At 42.9% G+C, this 16,524-nt stretch overlaps 1 protein-coding gene, 1 long non-coding RNA gene and 2 pseudogenes across 3 annotated transcripts; 2 read left to right on the top strand and 2 right to left on the bottom strand.

Annotated features, from left to right (window-relative positions):
- Window positions 1-885: 885 nt before the first annotated feature.
- Window positions 886-1,005, bottom strand: LOC120616993 (uncharacterized; annotated as a pseudogene).
- A 3,432-nt stretch (window positions 1,006-4,437) lies between these two features.
- On the top strand, window positions 4,438-7,665 carry OCM2 (oncomodulin 2). 2 transcript variants are annotated; one of them, XM_039880259.1, is made up of 4 exons: window positions 4,438-4,684; window positions 5,280-5,412; window positions 5,863-5,972; window positions 7,382-7,665. In XM_039880259.1, exons 1-4 carry the CDS (start codon window positions 4,483-4,485, stop codon window positions 7,405-7,407), a joined length of 471 nt encoding a protein of 156 aa, XP_039736193.1. In that variant the 5' UTR covers window positions 4,438-4,482; the 3' UTR covers window positions 7,408-7,665. The 2 variants fall into 2 exon arrangements, with proteins under 2 accessions (XP_039736193.1, XP_039736183.1); XM_039880249.1 differs by lacking the exon at window positions 7,382-7,665 and having other exon boundaries at window positions 5,863-6,063.
- Window positions 7,666-9,235: 1,570 nt separating this feature from the next.
- Window positions 9,236-9,354, top strand: LOC120617145 (uncharacterized; annotated as a pseudogene).
- Window positions 9,355-11,238: 1,884 nt separating this feature from the next.
- Window positions 11,239-16,519, bottom strand: LOC120616648 (uncharacterized). Its single transcript, XR_005656647.1, has 2 exons — window positions 16,395-16,519; window positions 11,239-11,929 (listed from the first exon to the last, which is right to left on the bottom strand). It is a non-coding gene; the product is annotated as an uncharacterized LOC120616648 (long non-coding RNA).
- Window positions 16,520-16,524: the final 5 nt, after the last annotated feature.

The following is a 16,524-nucleotide window of genomic DNA, read 5'->3' on the forward strand; positions in this document are numbered from 1 at the left end:
GCGTGCGAGACTCCTAAGGCAAGAGGAAGGAGAAGAGTGTTCCAGGCAAAGGAAACAGTACAAGGGGCCATCGCTGGAGGAAGCGGGGGAGGATGGTGTGAGATGAGGCTGGAGAAGCCCACACGTCACGCCGGGCCTCCAAGGCCATGGGGAGGACTTTTGTCTTCAATCTAGGAATAAGTGGAAGCCAGTGTCGAACATGGGGTTGAGGGTGGGAGGAGTGGGGAGCCATATTCTTGGAGTTAGGCTTGAACTGTGTCCCCCAAAAGATATACTCAAGCCTTAACTCCTAGTATCTCAAAATGTGTCCATATCTGGAAATAGGGTTATTGCAAATCTAATTAGTTAAGATGAGGTCATACTGGAGTAGGGCGAATACTTAATCCAATATGACTGGTGTCCTTATTAGAAGAGGACACGAAAGGAGAAGTTGGCCATGTGACGACAAAGTCAGAGAATGGAGGGATGCCGCTACAAGCCAAGGAACACCAAGGATTGCGGGCGAGCATCAGAGCTAGAAGAGGCAAGGAAGGACTCTCCCCCTAGAGCCCTCAGAGGGAGCCTTGAAACACCTCGATTTCAGACTTCTGGCCTCCAAAACTTGAGACAATAGATTTCTGTTGTTTTCAGCCACTCAATCTGTGGTACTTCGTTATGGCAGCTCTAGGAAACTAACACACTTGGGTTTTATTCATTTATCTATCTATCTATGTATCTATGTATCTATGTATCTATGTATCTATGTATCTATCTATCTATCTATCTATCTATCTATCTATCTATCTATCTATTTATTTATTTTTAGGTGAGGCAACCCTTGATTGACCTCACAGATTGCAAGGACCTTGTCAGCTTACAATCCCTCATTCATTTTTTAATTTTTTACGCCTACAGCACCTGGTCTTCCTAGGTGGTCTCCCATCCCAAGTACTAATCAGGCCCGATGCTGCTTAGCTTTCGAAATCAGACAGGATCGGGCTTATTCAGGGTGGCATGGCCATAGCACACTTGGGTTTTAAAAAGAGCCACCCAGCTAGGTTGGAGGGGAGTCCATGTGGATGAGGGTTGGCCAGTAGGAATGCACTAGTTCTTCCCAAAAGAGATGACGGTGGCTTGGGCTAGTGGTGGTGACAGCGGGGCGTGGAGAGAAGATGAAGCTGAGAAATGTTTAGGAGGTCACATCTATTGAGAGAGTATGGAAGTGGCATATATGTTGAAAAGTGGGCCTCAGACATGAGCAAGAGATTTGAACACGGCAGCCCAGGTGGGCACAGGCAGTGACGACACCAGAGACAAGCCAGTGAGTCAGGAGATGGGTCAGGCCAGCATAGATGGAGAGATGTCCCAGAGCTACGCGATCGCCAGGTGATGAGTGTGGGGGCTCCGGGGGGAGGAAGTCTGTGGATTAAGAAGTCTTCTGGAGGTTTGGATTGGAACAGGTGATTGACTGGGAACAGCTTCGAACACCTGAGAGTCCAGGGCCACTGGCAGTAGCAAAGCCCAAAAGCACAGTCGGTCTTTCCCCACCGCAGACATTGCCAGCTGATCCCAGTGTCCACTCCGTCCGCTCCAGGAAGCCCCTACCAATCGAGTGGAATGGATCCACAGAATGAAATCTTGCTATCTCAGGACATGGGTGGGATTTAACAGGGGACTCTGTGAACTTCTGGATGTTTGTAGATCTGCAGCTGGTCCCTTGATCTTTAGAAGAATGGTGGGAAGGTTACCAGCAGACACTTGCATTACTCCTATTTCCTACAAGAGGAGATGGGTCTGGAGTCTCACGCCGGTAAAAGACAGAGCTGGGCTCTAGCTAAAACCTTCTACTTCCAAATCTTCCTTCTACTCCTCCCTGGGAGTACTTGTGAATTTATTGTGGTAAAATACACATAACATAAAAATTACCATCTTAAGCATGTTTAAGTGTACCATTCAGTGTCACTAAGTACAGTCACACTGTCGTACAACCAGTCACCATCATCCATCCCCAGAACTTTTTATCTTCCCCAAACTGAAATTCTGTCCCGATTAAACACTGACTCCCCATCCCCTTCCCTCAGCCCCTGGCACCCACCCTTCTACTTCCTAGCTCTGTGAATTAGTCTACTCTAAGTGCCTCATATTAGTGGAATCGCACGTTATTTACCCTTTTGCGTGAATCAACATTTTCACCGCAGATTGCAATAGTGGAATTCAAGTCATCATCTTAGCTGCCTTGTTGATTCAGATGACATGTTTACTGGGTTTCTGTTGTCTTTATTTTCTATCAGAAAAATGGCATAAAAATCTAGAGTGTCTTGGTTTAACCCATATGCTATTTGCATTTAAGTGGGCAGATTTAAAAAAAAAAATTTATCTCTACGGACAATTGGAAACCCTTCTACAAAAAGAAAAGACTCAGTTTCTATGAGAATTTAATGTCAGAAACCTAACTCCAAACTCCTGAGACATTTTCAGAAACTGTCTTTTATGAGCTGGGCAAGTTGATGCTGGCTGGTAATCCCATTTGCAAGTTCTTTTTGCTGTTTTTATGTATCCGCTCATTGGATAATTACTGAGCCCTTAACTAGGTCAGGCACCATGCTAGGAATTGGGGCACATAATGTGGGAAGACAGGCTGGGGCTGGTTTGGGGTTCAGTAATTTAAGAAATGTGGTAGGTGTTGCTGTGAGAAACTTTGCGTTGATGACATTAAAGTACATGCAAAGGTGGAGGTAGGGGACTATATTTGGGGCAAATTGAAGATGACTGTCCGGACTGTATCACCTAGGGAAGACTCTGAGGCCCCTCTAGAGCTCCTGAATTGTCTACTTCAAAGCCACTGAATATTTCTGATTGCAACGTGGGATTAGTCTTTGACTTTTAAAAACTTGAATTCGGCATTTAAAAAAAAAAAAAAAGGAAACTGACATATGCTACATGTGGATGAACCTTGAGGAAATTATGCTAGGTGAAATATACCATTCACAAGAGGACAAAAAACTGTGTGTCTCCATTTATAAGAGATATCTAACGCAGTCAACTCAAAGAGACAGACAGTGGTCGCCAGTGGCTTGGTGGAGGGAGAATGGAGCATTCTTATTCAGTGGGTATGGAGTTCAGTTTTGCAAGGTGAAAAAGTTCTAGAGAGCTGTCGTGGAACTCTGTGCATATAGTGGATGCTACTATACTGTAGTATACTTCAAAATGGCCAAGATTGTAAATTTTGTTATGTGTTTTTAACCACCGTTTTAAAAAATAGAGTCTAGCACAGCCCTGGGCATACAGGGGACTCAGTAAATGTCTGCTCACAGCAGAAACACATCTTGAGGTTTCAAGTCTCGGCCTCATATGTTTTCTGCAAATTTTAGCTACGGGATTGGGAATCGTTGGTTCTATGTCCCCTTGTTGTCTTTTTAGTGTGTGCAACTTAAGATATAGCTGGAAAATATCAAAGTCAAGGCTCCTTTGGAAAGTCATCTACCCAGTGCCATCGTTTGCTGGACAAGTCCTGTGTGTCCATCTGACACAATGACTTTGAGTCTCAACTCTGGACTGAGGTCAGCCGCACGTATCCACAGTTTCAGAGGGTGACAATAGACCTGCCTCAAGTGACGGCCACTAACATCTGGGGTGCCCTTTCCAGTTTACGGAGCACCCTCATACGTGTTTGCCTCGTTTCAGCCACTGTCTCCTCCTTACCAGTTCCCTAGTACCTTCTCTCTGCTTCGCCTGAGGGGTTCACTTGCAGAACTGAAACCTTAGTTAAGGTTGGTTGAGGTTTGTTTTTAAAAATTGGCTGTTCCTACCCACATTCCCTTGAGATATAAATAGAAAAAAAAAAAAGGTTTCATTGGTGAGGCAAGACATTTGAGCTATGTCCACTTGATCCTTGAAAAGGAAATCTAAGAGGTTCTTACTATCACTTTTTCGATCCTATATAAGGTAGGTCAGTAAGGCAGCAAAACCACATCCGTTTTTTGCTCCTTCAACTTTTTCTTGATTCTTCTTGGGGAAAAATCTAAAACGGTGAGTAGCTGGTGGACCTACCAGACCCCAGACTCTTCTTTTCTGCATGCATTCCTATTAGGCTGGCACATGCTGTGCTCAGATTTCTCTTTTTCCATGGAGTTGACACCTGGAAGGATTTTGATCTCTGGGAGATGGGCTTTTCATGTCTCTGATTCTCATCCTTCAGGACAAAAGGCATCGCTCCCACAGGTCTCCATGCAGCCCAAGCTCTATCCTTTCCCACCTGGAATTTGCAACATTGTTTCTTTGGCTGATATATGAGAATGCTATGGCAATTGTAACGTGGTTTACTTCTGAATGGTTTGTAGGTGCTTAAATATGTGACCAATTAGGTAATTATAATTCTAAATAAGAAAACAGAATCAAATCGTTCTGTAGGTTGTACTTTTTATTTTATGTTTGGGGCATCGAGACAAAGGAGGGTGGGATCTTTTCAGTATTTGGTTTTTATTTGGATATTCTGTCCAATCAATGAAGACCACACTTATCAAATTTTTAAAAATTATCAACAAATATACAGTTTCAGCGGGACAAAGAGGGTGGACTCCCCCAGACGCGCATGTTCCAACTTGCCATTTACCAAATGTCATTTGTCCTGCGAATAGGTGGAGAATGAGCATCACAGACGTCCTTAGTGCTGATGACATTGCAGCAGCCCTGCAGGAGTGCCAAGGTAAAGGGCACATGAGGCAGGGGTGGGTTTTTCTCATGTGTTCGTACTTCCGGCAAAGCCACAAAAATGGAAATGTGAACTTTGCTGAAAATTCATAGGATCAAGGAATAAAACTGTTATTAATTAACTAAAATTACAGGGATATGAGATCTGAGCATATGATTCCATTTCTGCGAGGCGAAAGAAACGACGTGAAAAAAGAAATCAGTGGAAGCCCCGTAGCCTGTCTGAGTCCCGTGACCGCACTTCCCCTCACCACTTAGACCAGTGATGCTGCAGTCTTAGACACAGAGCCTGTACAATTGGCAGGGGAGGCACAGAGGAGCGGAGGAGGGAGAAGGGGAGATGGGCGAGTCGAGTGGAAAGGGAAAGCTGAGGAAGGGTTTGGGGATAGGAGATGACACGCGAAGCCGTCCTGTCTTGGCTTTCACGGTCCTCTTTATCTTTAAAAACAAATTTTTTTTTTTTTAATAGAGCATTCCTATAGCTCAATGATATTATGAAAAGTATTTCCAATAAACTGTGTTTTCAGCACCTTGGCCCAAATATGGAATGTGACCCAATGAGCATCAGGATAACCCATTCTCTGTTTCAGACCCAGATACTTTTGAACCCCAAAAATTCTTCCAGACATCCGGCCTCTCCAAGATGTCGGCCAGTCAGGTGAAGGATGTTTTTCGGTTCATAGACAACGACCAGAGTGGATATCTGGATGAAGAAGAGCTTAAGTAAGCTTTATCCTAAGTGTGTCTCGCACTCCGACCTTGCTAGTGAGCTGGGGTGCAGTAGAGGCCAGTTTGCTCAGTATTTTTTCAATAGCCAGCCTTGATGCTGGTAATTTGGCAGAGCCCCAGGAAAGGGAAGAATACAAGTCAGCTGGCCACACTCGGATCCATGCGAAGCACTAACTATGAGCACCTAAGACTGCAGGTGCTAAAATCCAACAATTTTAGGGCTTTTCTTTGGCAAATGGACTTACCGACAAAACTCTGAAATATACTTTCAAACACGAAATGCCCACCATTAGTTTCTACAGTGAAGGAAACCTTTGCTGACTAAGACCTTGACCGATTATTGCAATTGCTGGGAACACAGTTTGCTTCAAGGGAAAAAAGAAAGGGTAGGTGAGGAAAAGCATGGTCTTTCAGAAATTTCCCTCGATCTTGACTGTCCTGTAGGTTTTTCCTCCAGAAGTTTGAGAGTGGTGCTAGAGAACTCACCGAGTCAGAAACCAAGTCCCTGATGGCGGCTGCGGATAACGATGGAGACGGAAAAATTGGGGCTGATGGTATGTCCGCACCTGTACGCAGCACAAAAGACGAGCTCGGGGGGCATCCGGGGGTGTGAGAGCAGACAGATGTGGGTTAAAATCCCCATTTATTAACCTCGCTGAGCCTCAGTGTTCCCATCTATAAAATGGGACAAAAGTGGTGGTACAGATGCTACGTGTAAAGATTTGGGCATAATGCCTAGGGATGTGCCACAGGAGCTGGTCCAACCGGTCACTGTCTGTGAACCAGCAAACGTCCCTCACCTAACTAAGGGACAAGCTGGTAGTCTGGTCAATTACTTGCAAGACAGCCTCATGCACCCTGAAAACAGCATAAGGCATTCCCGCCATGGTATCTGAGCCCCTTGAGGATTGACATTCTCAAGCGTGTCTCATACCAAAATCTATTGACTTGAGCAGGAAAGCCTCTTAGTTTTCAAGGGTTTAAACGAATATGTTTTATTGGATGTTTGCTCACCAACCGGACAACATTAGACAGGGAAAACTTAAATCAATTCAAACACAATTATGGAGTCTTCCATGTGCAGAGCCCAATCTTTAAATTTTAGCATAACCGCATGGCCGTAGAATTATTTTCATCTGATTTTGTCATGTGGCTTACATGCTTTTTAGCTGCTTTGTACATGCCAACTCAGGAGCACTTATGCATGGTCCTTACGGTGGAGTTAATTTGAAATTAAAAACTGCTACTTTAGATCCTTATTTTAACGACCTAATCAAAATGATACCACTGTAACTTACTACATGGGAGTTAATACAGCTTCTATAAATAGCTCAGAAAAATAGGTAAGGAAAGATTGATTTGTTTAAACCTGACTATGGAAGACAAACAGGCAAAGCTTGCTACTAAATATAAAGTAAACCCCGATTTTTCAATTCCCATCTGTAGCATCCACATAGTATTATTATTGTTGTCTTTTAGTAATATGAACTTTAGGGGTAAGGATTGGGGTCCAATAGGGAAAAGTTAGTTCGAAGTCTTACCCTGTTAAACGTTACTAAAAATGCAAAACGTAGCTATAGACTTGAAGGAAACCTCCCATTTCTGTCTTAAATTAAGAAGCCAAACGGTTGAAAGGTCACAGATTATGATCAGCCATTGCACCAAGTTCATGGGTTGCCAGGCAGAAATGGCTGGGTTGAGACGTTCTCACACGAGAGGTGTAACTGCAGAGCTAAAGGTGTTTGTTGGATTACGCAGGGAGATGAAGCGCTGTAGACCATCTGGACTTGCAGTGAGTGTCACTCACATTTTTCTTCACTTCGTGCCCTGGGAGGGGGCCATACCCATCATCTCACAATCTGCCTCGTTTCCTTTCCTCTTCAGAACTCTCGCTGGCCGTAGGGTGTCTGTAAAGTACCGTAAAGCATCTCCACTGACCCTGTTCTCACCTCTTCTGTTCCAGAATTCCAGGAAATGGTACATTCTTAAAGACCATGGGCTATGACATAGACACGATCAGCTGGAAGGCCTCCAGAGCCCCAGGAACGGGAAACCCCACTTCCTCCTCCCCCTAATTTATTTATTAATTTCCCCCTGAAACGTTTCTGTGACTTGCTCATTGTTTTAGTGAGGTAATAAGACAGTCATTCAATACTTTCTGGCGGTGGGTATGCCCCGATGACTCTCATTAGGCCCTCAGCAGACAATGCCTTTAAAAATCATCCAATAAAGACACGTTTCTCATCATCTGTTAATGTGTGGGTGTGGTTGTTTTTTTTTTCCCTCAGCAAGGGCGATGGATGAAAGCAATTTGGGGACTTTTAGAAAGATGTCTGGCCCTATCAAGCATTAAGCAAGCAACGTGCATGAGCTAACAGGAAAATAGTCGGGAAAAAAGTCCCAAAGAAGTGGCATTGTCAGGCTAGGATTTTCACAGGGATTTATCCGAGTCTGAAGTTAACAGGAAAAGATTTTAGCCAGAATAGAATCACTCCCGCTTATGCGTTTTCTGCTACCAGGTGTTAGATTTCCTTAAGAGATTTAAGTAAAGGCCAATAGTATAAGACAGCAAGGGCGTGAGGCTACAGTGCGCTGTGACACACAGACCATTTTCAAGCTTTTTTTCCCCCTCTTAGAAAAACAAGCTATCAGAGGCTCCTCCGCTCTGACCCAGCCCCCTGCCCCCGCCCTCTCCCCTTTCTCCGCCACTATTTTCCTGGCTCTTATTCGATACCACCCAGCTAATTACACTGAGACTTGTCTTAACATCTGAGGCGAGCCTCAAGCCTGGGGGTCCTGTTACACGGTTTTCGTGAGGGTGCATTGATCCCAAGCCAGGAAATTCTCATTAGGCTGACTTCCAGGTGGCAGGTTAAAGGTGTTCATGGCTGACCACGGGGGTTCTGAGGACTCCTGGGAGGAACTGAGGCATTTTCCTGAGTGCTCGATCAAAAACTCACACTTTTTACCCCAACGCGCAAGCCCACAAGGCGCTGGGCTCTCCTGATTCCTGCCATCACGCGAGGTCACCTAGCAACTTTGAACTCTTGGTTTTTGAAGGGTCACATTAGAGTAGCTTTTCAAAGTGTGAAGCACAGACTAGAAGGGGGCCTCAAGGTGACTTCGGTAGGACAGGAATCAACATTTTTTATTTTAATAACTGTGTGTTTAACGTGTCAGGAAAAAAATAAAGCACAAACACGTGATTTCAGTATCATCACTTTAGAATGAAACTAAAGGGAGTATTAGACATTTGAAAGTGTAGCGATTTGAAGAAGATAAGTAGTAATATTCGAGATGGTATTAGGAGGGATAAAACCACAGAGGTAGTTTTCAAACGAGTCAAAATGGGGAAATAGAGCTTGAAAATGAAGGACTCTCTGTGGAGGGCCAGAGACTGGAACTGTGTCACTTTGTGGCGGTCTCGCTTGTCCCTTCTCCCTGCACGTGCGCGCCCTACCATCCTCACCCCCCAGACTTCCGGCAGGAGTCACACTAGTTCCTTCCCAACGCTAGCTCCCCTTGCTGTGTGGGAATGTCGCCCAGACGCACTTGCGACTCCCCCGAGGTGCAGGCAGCAAAAGCGCCTTCCTGGCCACTGCCGGCCTGGACTCTTCGAGCAACCCACGTGCTGCCTTCACGCCACCACGCATGGATACGCTGATCCTGCCCTTATTTTCATTCCCCCCCTTAGCCCTTCCAGAAAGGGAGCCCTCTAAATAACTCCGCCACCTGGCCCTCTTTCCATGGGGTTCTGGCCACCACGTGCCTTGGAGAAACAATATGAATGATGATGCTTTAAAAATAATGGTCGTGCGTTTACGGCCATGCCACCCTGAACGTGCCCGATCCCGTCTGATCTTGGAAGCTGAGCAGGGTCGGGTCTGGTTAGTACTTGGATGGGAGACTGCCTAGGAAGACCAGGTGCTGTAGGCGTAAAATAAATAAATAAATAAAAATAATGGTCGCGAGCTTTTAATTGACTAAGCCAACCAACACCCATTGGAGCAGCAGAGGCAACCTCGCCCTAAACGAGGCAAAGATCGTCGGTTTCTTTTCTCTGTCACTCAGGAGGGCTTCCGTACAGGAATAATGACTGGCAGGGTTATATGGAGGACCCAGGGGACACCGTATCATTGGGTCGTCCTGACTGTTTTAGGGAAAATGCTCAGAGGACAGATGCATACAGAGGATAAATTGCCACAAATTTTCCATACATAGAATGAGGGTCGGTTATTCATGAATTTTGTTCATTCTACTGTTTCAAAAGTATAATTCAAATTATTTTTTGCCCATTTCAAATATAGCAATTTTTAATCCTCCCAACCCAGTTTTAGGAACTCAGTTTCAGAGTCTCTGTCAACAGGTAAGAAGTAGCCATGAAAAGGAGTATCTCTCTGTATTTAATACCCAAAAAGCATCAGGTGGTATGCTTAAATGAAACAATAATCTTGCTTTCACTCACATCGATTTTTAATTATGTTGTAAGGATTTGCGTGTTTGTGGTGCTGCGCGGGGAGTATTCCACCTCTGAAAGCAGGTAACGAAAGCTCTGGGCATTATGTGATTAGATTTATTAATTAGCACTGGGTTTTGGGGGGTTATTTTTCTAAGTTTAAATATTGCAAAAACATTAGCATTTCCAAATCTTTGGCGGAGTATGACTTGAAAAAACAAATGTTTTCAAAAACTACTTGAGTTTAGTCATTATATAAATTTCATACCCCTATAAATTTCATGGGTCCTATTCAACGTGTACCTCTCAGGAAAAAAGAGTAAACGGATATATAGCAAAATATAACAGTCGTTATCTCCAGCTGGTAAGTTTATAGAACAATAAGATAAGACTGAAGCCTTTCTAAAAGCAACGCAATGACCACAGGAAATTAAAAACACTGATGTAGAATTTACGCAGTTATTGTCATGAAGCCAAGGAACGATAAATTCCGATTTTAAAAAACTTTCATACAAAGGATGTACCCACACTCAAATTAATGAAAACCCTGCGTACTACTCTGCTCCTGAAATTTCTACTCACATTTTGGACTCGACTGTAATTTTATATACTGAGCAAAAATTTTAAATATAACATAACCAGTCGAATCAAAGCTAGAAAACCCCTAAGTGAAATTCCAACAATCCAGAAAAGGAACTGACAAGCATCTAAACAACTTTATTTTCCTGGTTATTTTCTCTGTTTACCTAATTTGCAGAGCATCACCCACCTGTTCCCAGCAGCGAGATGATGTAGTCTGACTTTAAAATGAGGGCCTAGATGGCATCATGGGTGACAGAGCTGAAAACCCTGGTGTCTGTTATTTTGCCTAATCGCTTATAAAATAGGGAGCAACCGTGACTTTAATTTGAACTATTTTTACTTTCTCCGCATTTCAGCTTATAGTTTGGTTGAGAGCTTTATAATTTAATGGAATATGATCTCAAAGCCAGCTTCATGAATGTGTTAAGTGTTGAAAGTTAAAAGGATGATTAAAATACTTCAAATTTTATTTGGTATTTTGCTTCAGCATAGCACATTATGAAATATTTATATGATGCATTTGAATGTATAGGTTTTCAGTTCTTTCCAGCTCAATAAAAACTGTAGCAAAACAGTGAAAATTTCTGAAACACTTGTCTAGTTGTTCAGGTTTACAAGCTCCATAGTTAATTCTGTGAAATGACTGCCGTTTAATTTTGTGTAACGAGTACTCAGGAATCCAATTTCAAGCAAAAACCTATCTTATATCTCTTGTGCTAATGTTAAGGGATGGTATTACCTTGCAAACACTCAAGAAGACAGATGAAATTGAATCACCAGGATCGTTTTCACCGGGCCTGTTAATTTATTCACTGGAAAGACTATTCATTTACATAATGTTTTAACTGCTTTCGAAAAGTCACTTTTTTAGTAGGGAGTGGATTTTAACGTCATTTTCACAGGCCTTCTACAACAAATATACATGGATTCACACCTTATTTTTAAATTATAAAGTATTTGAGAATACACAGTGACATAAACACCTGCGTACCTATCACCTCGCTTTATCGAATCTTGGCATGAACTGTCTCGAGGCTTAGGAATACGTCGACCTGCTTAGGCTGTAAGTACTCAGTTAGCGTGGGCCACAGGAACCATTTTGCCTGAGATCTGGAGGGTGGAGATGAAGCAGCAGCCACGGTGTGAATGTTCTGGAGGTCGGTGTGAGGTGGTCACTTACCTGCTGGCTCCCCTTCTCGGTGCGGGGTCCTCCTTCAGTTCCCAGTTCCAGGTGTGTTTCCTTCTGTGACAGAGTACACCAGCTTTACTTGGAGACCCCCCATTATCAGAATAGGGGCAGCAGGAGACTGACATGAATTCCAGTCTGTCCTCATGGGTTCCAGCTTGTCCTCACTATCCCGTTTACATCCACCTTCCCTTCCTGCCTGCCTGCTCTGTAGACATCAAGCTTCAGCATTGGATGAAGGCAACAGCTTTATAGAGACTGTTGAACTACCTCTCACAAGTGCACACCTGTAATATATACAGATATATGTGACTATATATTAATGGTTAAATTATACAATACCTATAATTAACATCTAAAAATTACATTATATGTAATGTACACATATATGGATATATTTTATCTAGTGGCTCTTGTTCTCCAACTGAACACTGACTTACAGAACTTCCTTCGGATTTTTCATTTTTTAAGAAAAAGAATCTTATGTTTTGTATGTTTTTGAAGATCCTTTACAGGTGACCCTAGCAGGAGATGGCGATCAAGGACAATTTTAATTGCGGGAGAGAGCTATACCCTCGGGATGCAGGTCACCTCTGAATGAAAGAGTCTCAGCTCTAGATCGACAGAGAAGAGATTGACTACTTGATTCACAGGCCTGTTATTTCTGCTACCACAGTGGGATGGAGAGGTCCTTTGTACAGATGGCCTCAGAAGTGTTTATCACACTCACACCTCTACCCAGCAGCTTCTTCTTGGAGCTCAGTCCTGAGCTGAGTACAGGGAGGAAAGAACTCGCTAGAACGTCGGGTTGGCCTGTGACATAGCTGTGCATGGCATGCAGCAGACAGAGCTCTGGAAGAGGAAAGCTGACCTCTAAAGTCTGTTTCTCCACCCCCCTCAACCCGTTCCAAACCTCCATAACTTGTCCATTGACACATACATACTGTGTCCTTTAAGGCAGGTGCTGTGCTAGACAATGGGAGCATCGATGACTCCAATTGTCCTGTCATTCGGATGCTCGCTTTTCTTGTTAGCAGGAAGACAGATAAAGGTGAGGACGTGTCCGGAAAGTCTGTACTCTTTTACTAACTTATCCCTTTTTTCCCTCACCCCCTCCCTCGAGCCCCTAATGACCACTATTTTACTGTTTCTATGAGTTTGATTTTTTTTTTTTTAAAGATTCCACATTAGGTATTTGTCTTTCTTTGTCTGGCTTATTTCACTCAGCAGAATGCCAGGTTCATCCATGTTGTCGCAAAACAGGATTTCTTTCTTTCTCATGGCTGAATAATATTCTATGCATACATACATACATTTTCTTTATTCATTCATCTGTTGATGGACCCCTTAGGTTGTTTCTATACCTTGGCTATTGTGAATAATGCTGCAGTGAACACGGGAGTACAGATATCTCTTCTAGATAATGATTTTAGTTCCTTTGGATATATAACCAGAAGTGGAATTGCTGGATCGCGTGGTAGTTCTTTTAACTTTTTGAGGAACCTCCATACTATTTTTCATAGCAGCTGCACCGATTTACATTCCCACCAACAGTACATTAGAACTCTCTTTTCTCCACATCCTGGCCAGCATTTGTTATCTCTCGTCTTTTTGAAAATAGACCTAAAAGGTGTGAGGTGATATCTCATTGTGGTTTTAATTTGCATTTCCCTGATGAATAGTGATGTTGAGTATCTTTTCATGCACCTGTTGGCCACTCACATATGTTCTTTAGAAAAATGTCTACTCTGATCCTTTATACGTTTTTTAATTATTGGGTTATTCGGGGTTTTTTTTTTTCCTATCGTTTCTATGAGTTCCTTGATATTTTGGATGTTAACCGCTTTTACCAGATGTGTGGCTTGCAAATATTTTCTATTCCATAGGTTGACATTTCGTTTTGTTGATTGTTTCCTTTGCTGTGCAGAAGCTTTTTAGTTTATTATTTTGTTGTTTTCGCTTTTGGTATCTAATCCAAAAAAATCATTGCCAAGACCAATGTCAAAGAGCTCACCCCATTTTCTTCTAGGAGTTTTATGGTTTCGGCTTTTATGTTCAAGTCTTTAATCTATTTTGAGTTGATTTTTGCATAGGGTACAAATAGAAATCCAGTTTCATTCTTGTGTATGTGGCCATCCAGATTTCCCAACACCACTTACTGGAGAGAATATCCTTTCCCCATTGGATATTCTTGGCTCCTTCGTCATAAATTAATTGACCATATGTGCATGGGTTTATTTCTGGGCTCTCTATTCTGTTCCAATGATCTGTGTGTCTGTTTTTATGCCAGTGCCATACTGTTGGAATTACCATAGCTTTGTAATCGTTTGAAATCAGGGAGCTTGATGTCTCCAGCTATGGTCTTCTTTCTCAAGACTGTTTTGGCTATTTGGGATACTTTGTGGTTCCATATGAATTTTAGGATTTTTTTCTGTACTTATATAAATTGCCATTGGAATTTTGATAAAGATTGCACTGAATCTGTAGATCGCTTTAAGTACTATGGACATTTTAACAATATTACATCTTCCAAACCATGAACACAGAATATCTTTCCATTTATTTGTGTCTTCTTCAATTTCTTCCATCGATGTTTTATAGTTTTCAGTGCACAGATCTTTCACCTCTTTGGTTAAATTTATTCCTATGTATTTCATTCTTTTTGATGCTAATGTAAATGGGATTATTTTCTTAATTTCTCTTTCTTATAGGTTCGGTTACTGTAAAAAAAAACAACTGATTTTTGAATATCGATATTGCATCCTGCAACTTTACTGAATTCATTTATTAGTTCTAGGAGGTTTTTGGTGGCTTCTTCAAGGTTCTATATATAAGATCATGTTACCTCCAAATGGAGACAATTTAATTCTTCCTTAAGGACTTGGATGCCTTTTATTTCTTTTTCTTGCCTAATTGTTCTGGCTAGGATTTCAGTACTATGTTGAATAAAAGTGGCTAAAAGTAACTAGTCTTTTTCAATTGATCTTAGATGAAAAGCTTTCAGTCTTTCACCACTGACTATGATGTCAGCCGTGGGTTTGTCATATATGACCTTTATTATGTTGATGTATATTACTTCTATACCTAGTGTTTTTACCATGAAAGAACATAAAATTTTGTCAAACACTTTTTCTCCATCTTTTGAGATGATCATATGATTTTTATCCTTCATTTTGTTAACGCGGTATATCACATATATTGATTTGTACATATTGGGAATGTCAAGAGCAAGCAACGATAGAAATCATCTGTTAAATAATGATTCCATGCTGACCACTATTATGTTCAATTCACAGTCCCATTTAATTCTTACAGTGAAATCTCTTTGAAAACATTTACTATTATCATTTTACAAACAAGAGATAGAGACTGGAGAAAGGCTAGGTAATTAATCCAAGATCTCACACCTAGTGAGTGATTGAGCTAGGATAAGTACCCAGATCTGTCTCATGTCCAAATTCTAACACTGCCTCCTTAAACGTGAAGATTCATTCTACTAGGTTGGATAAGAGGTCCTGTTTCTAAACTTAATCTGTGACAGAGGAGTGTTGGCCCCCAAGGGAAAAAAAATCTACCAAGAAGGGCTCCTGGGGACTTATTGGACCAAATTTAAAAACAGAGCCTAGAAGCCATTAGCAGACTAAACCAGGGCCTCTTACGTAAGCCACACTTCAGGTAGACGCCTGCATTGAACTGCCTGCCTGGGTGTGAGCCCAACTCATAAAAAAGTTCCTGGCATCCTATTTCAACCAACAGGACTGAGACTTTCCTGTCTAATTGGAGCTGCACAGCTATATTAGCACCTTCACTGACCAATCAAGGAGCCTCCATTCTAACCAATCAGGATAGTGCTTTTTGGACCAATCAAACTGAGTATTTGAAGTCCCCTGTGCATGAGAATGAATCAATCAGGCACCAGGGGCAGGGACTTCTCTCTATGCAAGTCAGCTTCCCTCTAGCTCAAGGAATGCACTTGCTTTACCCACTGAAGGTTGTGTTTTCAGGCTGGAGGTATACCAGCTAAGCGGTTCTTGCTGGCTCAGAACAAAACAGAGGTCTCACCACCCTGGCGTGGAGCAGAGCAGAGCTGTCTCATGGGCCAAGCGGCAACACTGGGCTGCTTCACACCAGGGGTGCCTGTGCCACAGCCGTGCTGTATCGCAACTGAGTTGTTTACCCCGAATAAAGTCTTCTTCACTGTACCCCAAATTGAGGATTCCTACTGGCACTGAATTAGCGCCAATAACTGTCGGTTGACAAGAGACACCCTAAACCAAGGTTTTCTTGAGTTCAGCCAGTCGGCTGGACGGGATTGAACTCCAAACAGCAGAAGTAACGGGCCATTCCCACCGCGAGAAAGGGTGATGCCCTGTGCGCCAAAGCCCAGGATTGGGCCAGGGCGCCGCCCACCCTCCCAACCCCCAAGGCCAGTGCCTTCAGATCTGCTGTAACCTGTCTCTCTGGAACCAGCGGAATTGGGGTAAGTGCAAAGTCATGTCGGTTTGGTTGGATCCCAGTGATCAAACAGGGATCAAAAAAAAAAAAAAAAAAAAACCACCTTAGGGACCCCGTGGGTGATGAAGCTGGGCAAACCGCCCGCCGTATGCGGTCTGCCCCTAAGCGTGTTTCTTCAACGCAGGGGTTTTCTTTGTGCCTTCACACTCCCGCCTACAAAAGAACTACGCTCCATCCATTTTTCTTTAAACGAACAGCCTTCTCCTGGGCGCAAACAACAAAAAAAAGAAATTTTACCTTCACTTTACTTCATATGAGAAACACCTGCCAGAAACCCACGCAGGGGAGCGCGCCAGAAGGGGACGCCGGGCGGCCGCTTCTTCTTCCGGGTTGGCGGCGATCACTTCCGGAGCGACCGCTAGCCAGG

Source organism: Pteropus medius, unplaced genomic scaffold, assembly GCF_902729225.1.
Source record: "Pteropus medius unplaced genomic scaffold, Ma_sr-lr_union100, whole genome shotgun sequence".
Classification (NCBI taxonomy): domain Eukaryota; kingdom Metazoa; phylum Chordata; class Mammalia; order Chiroptera; family Pteropodidae; genus Pteropus; species Pteropus medius.